The sequence below is a fragment of the Platichthys flesus genome, chromosome 4 (assembly GCF_949316205.1).
Source record: "Platichthys flesus chromosome 4, fPlaFle2.1, whole genome shotgun sequence".
NCBI classification, from domain to species: domain Eukaryota; kingdom Metazoa; phylum Chordata; class Actinopteri; order Pleuronectiformes; family Pleuronectidae; genus Platichthys; species Platichthys flesus.
Genome location: NC_084948.1, coordinates 19,930,533 through 19,939,034, shown reverse-complemented (window position 1 = coordinate 19,939,034; position 8,502 = coordinate 19,930,533). Strand labels below are relative to the sequence as shown.

Below are 8,502 nucleotides of genomic sequence, written 5' to 3'. Positions count from 1 at the left end.
AGTGAGGGACAATAAATCTATGTTGTAATCTGAGACTAGTTCATTAACTAAAATAGCCTTAGTTGACAGTGATCTAATGTTTAAAAGACCACATTTAAAAGTCTGTAACGAGTATATGAATTATCAATTTAATTTTTTGTGGCTCGACTGAATTTAAAGGTAACTGGAGAGCCTTGTTTGTTTTAAATAGTAATTTAACAAGAGTAGAAGAGAAACAGAGGCACTCAGGAAGGTTATAAATTACATAAGGCTAAGGAACTGAAAAATACACAGCAAGGACATCCACTCTGTGATGTACAGTAAGATGACGTACAGTAGGAGGGAATCTTTAGTCTGAAAAGCTATATAAAGCAGTGATTACACACTTATTGCTCACATGCACACACTTAGGGGATGATGGGGATCTCAGTTCTCTTTGTTTGCCTCATGTGGGCTCTGGGTTTGTTTTGTCTGAACTCTGCTCTTGGTTTGAAAGGGGCTGGGATCAAGTGTAAGCTGCAGGATACGGCTCATCCACCTGCCTTCTCAATGGACGGGGACTATGTGGTTGGGGGGGTTTTCTCCATTCACCACTACATGCTCAAAGTGAGGTATAACTACACCACGATGCCTGAGCCTCTGAGGTGCACGGGGAGGTTTGTATAACAGAGAGAGGTGGGGAATAAAAGGATTGTTGGGCCGTGTGGGGACATGAATGTTTTAAATTTGTATAATGCGGTTAAAATCTTGAGGTTTTAATTTTTTTATGTAAAGTTACATGTGTTATATAAAAAATGTGTACAATGTGGCTAAAGGAGAAGAGATTATGATTTGTTAATATGATTAGACTATGATGATAATTGTGAGTATTATTATAACTACCAGTAGTCATAGTAGTACTCCTGTTTGTATTATAAGTATTATTCTTAGATCTGTGATTCTCCCATTATAACATGATATCCCATCCTATGTAAACAACAACATGCTTACATACATGTGTGCTTGTGCAGCATAGAGTCCCGTGAAATTCGCTTCTCACGGGCCATGATCTTCGCCATCGAGGAGATCAACAACAGCTCGAATCTGCTGCCGGGCATCAAGCTCGGTTACCACATCTACGACTCGTGTGCCTCTGTGCTGATGGCGGCGCGTCTGGCCTTCCAGCTCGCCAACGGCCAGGACCCGGAGTTTGGCCTCGGCAACGACCACAACTGCTCCCAGTCTGGACTGGTCATGGCCATTGTTGGCGAGTCCAGCTCCACCTTATCTATCAGCATGTCACGCGTCCTCGGGCCCTTCAACATCCCTCAAGTAATTCTATTTGTGTTTCTACTCAATTCATTCATTATAAACCAGTGCTATTCCAGTTGTTTTTGGAGATGAAGAATACCACTGTGTTGCTCCAGGTGAGCCACTTTGCCACGTGTGCCTGCCTCTCCAACAAAAAGCAGTACCCAAGTTTCTTCAGGACGATCCCCAGTGACAAGTACCAGGCCGACGCGCTGGCCAAACTGGTCAAACACTTCGGCTGGATGTGGATTGGCGCTGTGCGCTCGGATTCGGACTATGGCAACAACGGCATGGCTTCTTTCCTGGATGCAGCGCACAGAGAGGGCATCTGCGTGGAGTACTCTGAGTCTTTCTACCGCAACGACCCGCACAGCAAGATCCAGAGAGTGGCTGAAGTGATTCGCAGGTAAATATATTCAGTCACACAACATTAGAACATAGGAAATGATTTTATTAAGATAGTGCAAATACAAAACAATGTAATAATACTGAATAATAACTGACTACTCATGTATTTTTTTTATTGATCTCATAGGCCTGAATAAAATTACTCTACTTTCAAAACACTGAAGTTCTCATGTTTGCTGGTTTAAAAAATCTTAATCCATATTAACTGTGTGCATCATGCATTACATCATCTCTCAAGGTCAACAGCCACAGTTATTGTGGCCTTCGTAGCCACTGGAGACATGAAGATCCTGTTGGAGGAGCTGTCCCGGGAGCCTTCTCCTCCTCGTCAGTGGGTAGGAAGCGAAGGATGGGTGACTGACTCACAGCTGCTGATGTTCTCTTTCTGTGCCGGGGCCATCGGAATTGGCATCCAGCAAGCTATCATCCCCGGCCTGAGGGACTTCCTGCTGGATCTGCCCCTGACCAAAGTGTCTGCGTCCCCGGTGCTGACTGAGTTCTGGGAGAGTGAATTCAACTGCAGGCTGAACCAGAGTGAGGAAGTTGTTCTGACTTGTTTTTTTCTCATAGAACATAAATTACACTATCAGTTGTATTGTGTGGTTGATTTTCACAATTTGAGGAGCTGCATGGTAATTAACGTTTATTAATTTGTGATTCACAATTAACATCACAGATACATGAAATATACATGAGATGACAAAACATATGAGATGAAAATATTTGAAAGAAGAGAATATTTCAAATATATAAGGTATAAATATGCAAGCTGAAAATATAAGGTACAAGGTAATAATGAAATAGATATTAAATAAGTGAAAAATAGAAGACAAGTAAGATAAATAAAAATAGATGAAACGTAAACTTAAAAATGGAGAACCTTAAGAACATAATAAAGTTATTTAAAAGGATACTGAAAGTGTACATACTGCATACTAATAATAATGTGCATTTATATCATAGCAATAATAATTATAATCATATACAATGATAATGGAACTGCACAATACAGCATAATACTATATCATATTCATGCTTTTTTTTGTAAATATGAATACAGGTAAAGTCAGTTTAAAGAAAAATAATCTCATTTTTTCATAAATGTAATGAGAATTTGTAAAAAGCCCAGTCTCCTCCTTGTTGAGCTTTTAGGTGGAGCCACAGGAGAGAGTTTATGTGATGGAACTGAAGACATACAGACGCTCCAGAGACCGTACACCGACACGTCTCAGCTCCGCATCACCAACATGGTGTACAAGGCCGTTTATGCAATAGCTCATGCAATTCATAACGCAGTATGCCAGAAAACTAACTCTACAAGAGAGTGTGACAAACTCACCAGGATAGAGTCCAGACAGGTCGGTCAAAACAAATATGTCACATACGTACCAATATGAAAATGTACTTTACATTATTTACGTCCTGTATTCTTCCATTTCAATTTCACAGGTTCTTACTGAGCTGAAGAAAGTCAGTTTTTCCCAGAATGGTTATGATGTGTCGTTTGATGCCAACGGAGACCCGGTGGCAACATATGAGCTGGTCAACTGGCAAAGAAGAGCGAGTGGCAGCATTGAGTTGGTGACAGTGGGGCACTACAATGCGTCGCTGCCAGTCGGCCTGGAATTCCACATCAGCAGGAACCTCACGTGGATGGAGGGTAGCACACAGGTGAGGAGCCAAAAGGTAACACTTAAGTCAGCTGTGTAGCCATAGTGTGATATCTGTGTGAGTTTGTTTGTGTCTGTGTGACAGGTGCCTGCTTCAGTGTGCACGGAGAGCTGCCCTGCAGGAACCCGTAAAGTGCTGCAGAGAGGGAAACCCATCTGCTGCTATGACTGTGTACCATGTCCTGAGGGAGAGATAAGCAATGCTACAGGTGAAATAAGAACACAAGGAGAGTTCAACACCAGTTGATGCACCCACCGACTTGTAGTTAACATTTCGGACAAAGCACGACTGAAGAAGGGCCTCTGCTGGAAGTATTATGTTATTTGATATTTTATGTTATTTGACCATTATTGTCAACACACATCTCAAGAATACCTTTAGGGAATCCTTTAACATTTGTCGCAAACGTTCACTTGGACTTAATGATGTACTGATTTCATTTTTGGAGCCAAAGCACAAATGTCAAAGTCATTGGTGGCCTCATAGCTTTGGCCTCATAATGATCTTGGTTTCTTGAACATGACATCTCTCGTCTGGCTGTAGGGAATTTCTTTAAAATGTTATCAGTTGTCAATATTATACTAATAAATACACAGTATTGAAGGTTTTTTATATTTTATTTCTTGTTATATATATGGGAGAGCGTGGCCTAGGGCAGTGATTCTCAAATGGGGGTACTTCAAGGTACTCAAGGGTGTACTTGGGATTTTTTTTCTTTATATTTAAAATTAGCATCCATTCAAAAATCCTTGAAAAATTGTTACTTAACAAATATTCAATATAATCTAAGTGTAAGTTTATGAACTAAATTTTATATTCAGTAGGCTTTTCAATTTAATTATCCTAAAAAAACAGAATCTCCCCCATACCGATGGTTTGACCCAACCTGGCACACGCCACCTGTCATCGCCTGTCATCACCTGCCTTGAAAACTTCAACAATGGAGTCGAGTTGAAGTGCAGCAGCAATACTGCTGAAACACGGAGGGACAAGCGCCAAAGAAGGCGAAACCAGAGCAGAGAGCCTTCCCTAAACAACACCGTGAGAGCTTGTGCCTCTTCAAAGGGGCGCTAAAACGTAAAAGTTTTCCGTTGTGAGGTTAATGATTCATAACAAGAAGTCCGCTTCTCTACCAGTACCCTTTCAAAATAAAAGCATGTAATACAAAAGCGGAAATGAAATTGTATGACCTTAAAGCGAGCAAATATTTCACAATAAAATAACAGAAAGACACTTCAATAATATTAACAATAACATAGATTGGGTTATTTACACTTTTTGTTTTTTCTGTGGGGAGAGATTTGCCAACAGTGGCATTAAGCCACCACATCTTCAGCGGTATCTCCAGACAAAACATGTCATGTTGGTAAGCCAACTGAGTTTTTTAAGAGGAAACTTTCTGAATTCAGGTCATCTCAAGACACGATGCGAAAAGCCTCCCCGAAATCAAACGGAAACAAGCTACCTGTCAGTATTCTTTTCGATCCTTAAAGAAGATATTTTAAGATGATAAATATTTAAAAAAATATGTTTTGAGCTAATCTTTAATTTAAAAGTTAATGATTTATTTTTTGGGAAGAAGTGTTTAGCTATAATTAAGTTCATGAGTTCAGTTTGATAACATATCTTTATTATGATCCCAAAAGAGTTGATAATTATTTTGAGGTGCACAAACCTTTATTTATATTGAGATAATAATAAAAGTCTTTAGTTATTATTATATCTTTTTATTTCGAAATAGTTCAAGAGAGACCACTACAAATGAGCAATGTTATGGACATTGATGGAGTTTTAAATTTGAATGTGTCTAGTTACAAGGCTTAATAAATCACATTACATCTTTCTTTCAACCAAAAATGCTTTGGGCTGGTTAGGGGGTACTCTGCAGAATTTTTTCTTCGAAGGGGGTACGTCACTGAAAAAAGGTTGAGAACCACTGGCCTAGGGGATACTAGAAGGTTGCCAGTTCGAATCCCACTCTATCCCATCTGCATGCCTAAGTGTCCTTGGTAAGATACTGAACCCCTAAATAGCCCCTCATGAATGTTGAGTGTACTAATTGTAAGTCGCTTTGGACAAAAGCGTCAGCTAAGTGACATGTAATATTTGGGTGTGGTTTTCTTTCAAACCATTCTTTTTTTCTTCCACCTCCCACACGTATTTGAACATTTCCTTCATGGATACTTTGAATTTTATGGTTTTCGTTACCTCTATCCAGCACTAAGTATTAATTATATACAGTTTACATCAAATAAAAGGCTGCTGAAATTGTTTTTCTTTCTTAATTTTTTCAGATTCTCCTGATTGCTTCCCCTGCTCTGACGAGTTCTGGCCCAACACAGAGAAAAACCTGTGTGTCCCTAAGCCTGTGGAGTTTCTCTCCATCCATGAGTCCCTGGGAATCATCCTGGCTGCGTTCTCCGTTGGCGGCGCTTGTTTCGCCATCATAACAGCAGCCGTATTCTTTAGTCACAGGACATCCCCGATCGTCCGGGCGAACAATTCCGAGCTGAGCTTCCTGCTGCTCTTCTCGCTGACTCTGTGTTTCTTGTGTTCACTAACTTTCATGGGAGTGCCCTCCAAGTGGTCCTGCATGCTGCGACACACGGCGTTCGGCATCACCTTTGTCCTTTGCATCTCTTGTGTCCTCGTAAAAACTATAGTGGTGTTAATGGCCTTTAAAGCGGCACTTCCAGGTCGTAACATCATGAAATGGTTCGGCCCTCCGCAGCAAAGAATGACTGTGGTATCCTTCACATTTATTCAAGTTCTAATATGTATCATTTGGTTGGTTGTCAGTCCCCCTTTTCCAATGAAAAACCTGACCACATACAAGGAGAGAATCATCCTAGAGTGTGCGTTAGGTTCAGCCATTGGGTTCTGGGCTGTGCTCGGGTACATAGGCCTGTTGGCTTTCTTTTGCTTTGTGTTAGCCATCCTAGCTCGGAAGCTACCTGATAATTTTAATGAGGCAAAGCTCATAACGTTCAGCATGTTGATATTCTGTGCCGTCTGGATCACTTTCATTCCAGCTTATGTCAGCTCTCCTGGTAAATTCACTGTGGCTGTGGAGATATTTGCCATCCTGGCCTCCAGCTTTGGATTAATTCTGTGTATATTTGCTCCAAAGTGTTACATCATATTGTTTAAGCCCGAAATGAACACCAAGAAACATTTGATGAACAAGAATGAATCCTAGTACATCTGAGCTCTGGGAATATGTATGATGGCAACACACAAGTTCTTCACCTAGTTTGTGTGAATATTTGCATGCTTTTTCATTCTTTGTAATTTTGTGAACGTATTTAAAATCTTTTGTTTTCTAATTTTACAAATAATTTACATTTCGTGCTAGAAATATGAAATAAACTCAACAAAGTTTTGCAACAGAAATAGGAGTTTTGTCTTCAGTATAAAACATAAAAACAAATTGCACATCATATTATATTAGATTTGGTGTAATTAAATAAAATGAAGACTGGTTACAGTGCCCTAAAGAGTTATTGTCACATTGTTTGCAAACTCTTTTCCTGGAATGTTTACAAATAAATGAGGAATAATCGTCAGCAACTTAAGAATGCAAAATTTAAATCAACAATATAAGATCATTTCATTCATGTAACAATTAAGAAAACATACGATTTGTAGAAAACACTGCTTATTTCTTCAGGTTTCTTTTGTTTCAGCAGAATTATTCTACATTTGGGTCGTAACAGTGCCACCAGGTATACTCAGATTAATATTTATGGTCTGTATTTGGTAAATGGTCTGTATTCACATTCATATTCATAATCAGTAGCAGGAACAACACACAATGCCGCTTATGATAACTCAGTTAAAGGAAACAAGTTCTAGGGACACATAATAGGATTTTGTTAACAACCTGCACAGCGCTAGTACAGAGAAGAAAAACTCTCTGGACACAGTCTAGTTTTTGTGCCAAATTTCCGACAGAATAATAAAGACTGAATTGAACCGAGCTCCTGCATGAGCAACTGGATAATTGTAAAGGGAATAAAAGGATGGGGGATGTGCTCGCGTTGATTAAGTCCCTGACCTTTCTACATACATCGCTATTACCCATTGGATGGTTTAGTAAGGTCCTCAGATTGGACCTGCCAGAGTTGGTCATGGCCCTGGCGGAGCGCATAGAAGACGATCAGACTTGACTATCTAGAGGAAGTAAAACTCGTAACAAAGTTTCTGAAGGTAAACCTGCGGAGGTGCTGTACCTGGCCTCTCTCTCCGACAGTTTACGGCTGATGTACAGCACCGGGCGGTCAACGTCGCTCATCCGCTGAGACAAAACCACCCCCAGCCCCCTGTTCGATCGCGTCAGTCTTCAAGAGAAAGGGAAGAGCAAAGTGAGGTGTATGGAGAAGTGGATCCCCGCATAGGACCTGTTTTACCCTCTAAAATGCTTGCTGGCACTGCTCCGACCACTTGACCGGATCTAAGGGCTGGTCAGGTCAGCGAACGCAGAGATGAACCGCCTGTAGTACCCTGCCAGCCCCAAGAACCGTCACACCTCTATTTTTGACTTGGGCCGCGGGCAGGCTGCCATGGCTGCCGTTTTATCCACCTGAGCGCGCATCCAGGTAGGTGGCGGCATATGCAGCGTGCGGACGCAGCATCCCCTCCATGAGGCGTTGAAAAGTGGCCGGAGCTGTTTTCTCCTTAGACTCTTGTGACAGGGGAATTTGCCAGTAGCCCTTAGTTAAATCCAGTGTGGAAAAAAAACGTGCACTGCCTAGCCTATCGAGGAGTTCATCGACCCGGGGCATTGGATATGCATCAAACTGTGAGACGTCGTTCACCTTGCGATAGTCCACGCAGAACGTACAGACCCATCCTTCTTGGCGACAAGAAGGATGGGGCTGCACCAGGCGCTGTTAGACTCTTCTATTACCCCCATCTTGAGCATAGCTGCCAATTCTTCCTGAACAATGGTTATTTTACATTCAGGAAGCCGATAGGGTCGTGAACGCACAGTCACCCCAGGGGAAGTCTCAACGTGATGTTGTATAAGCTTTCTGCATCCTGGCAAGGGAGAAAACACGTCAGCAAAATGCTGCTGCAACATGGCGATCTCTGCTCTCTGGGCCGGGGTCATCACAGGGGAGCAAGGCCGGATTGATAGAATTTGGAACCTCT

At 41.4% G+C, this 8,502-nt stretch overlaps 1 protein-coding gene across 1 annotated transcript; it reads left to right on the top strand.

Moving 5' to 3' along the window:
• Positions 1-528: 528 nt before the first annotated feature.
• On the top strand, positions 529-6,547 carry LOC133951788 (extracellular calcium-sensing receptor-like). The gene is made up of 8 exons (XM_062385954.1): positions 529-635; positions 990-1,290; positions 1,386-1,675; positions 1,916-2,211; positions 2,830-3,035; positions 3,127-3,348; positions 3,433-3,556; positions 5,643-6,547. The coding sequence occupies exons 1-8, from the start codon at positions 529-531 to the stop codon at positions 6,545-6,547; spliced, it is 2,451 nt and encodes an 816-aa protein (XP_062241938.1).
• The last annotated feature ends 1,955 nt before the right edge of the window (positions 6,548-8,502 follow it).

Coding starts and splice junctions, on each gene's coding strand:
- LOC133951788 (XM_062385954.1), top strand. CDS start 529: ATGGACGGGGACTATGTGGTTGGGGGGGTTTTCTCCATTCACCACTAC. Junction 1,291..1,385: donor GGCCCTTCAACATCCCTCAA/GTAATTCTATTT, acceptor GTGTTGCTCCAG/GTGAGCCACTTTGCCACGTG. Junction 1,676..1,915: donor GTGGCTGAAGTGATTCGCAG/GTAAATATATTC, acceptor TCATCTCTCAAG/GTCAACAGCCACAGTTATTG.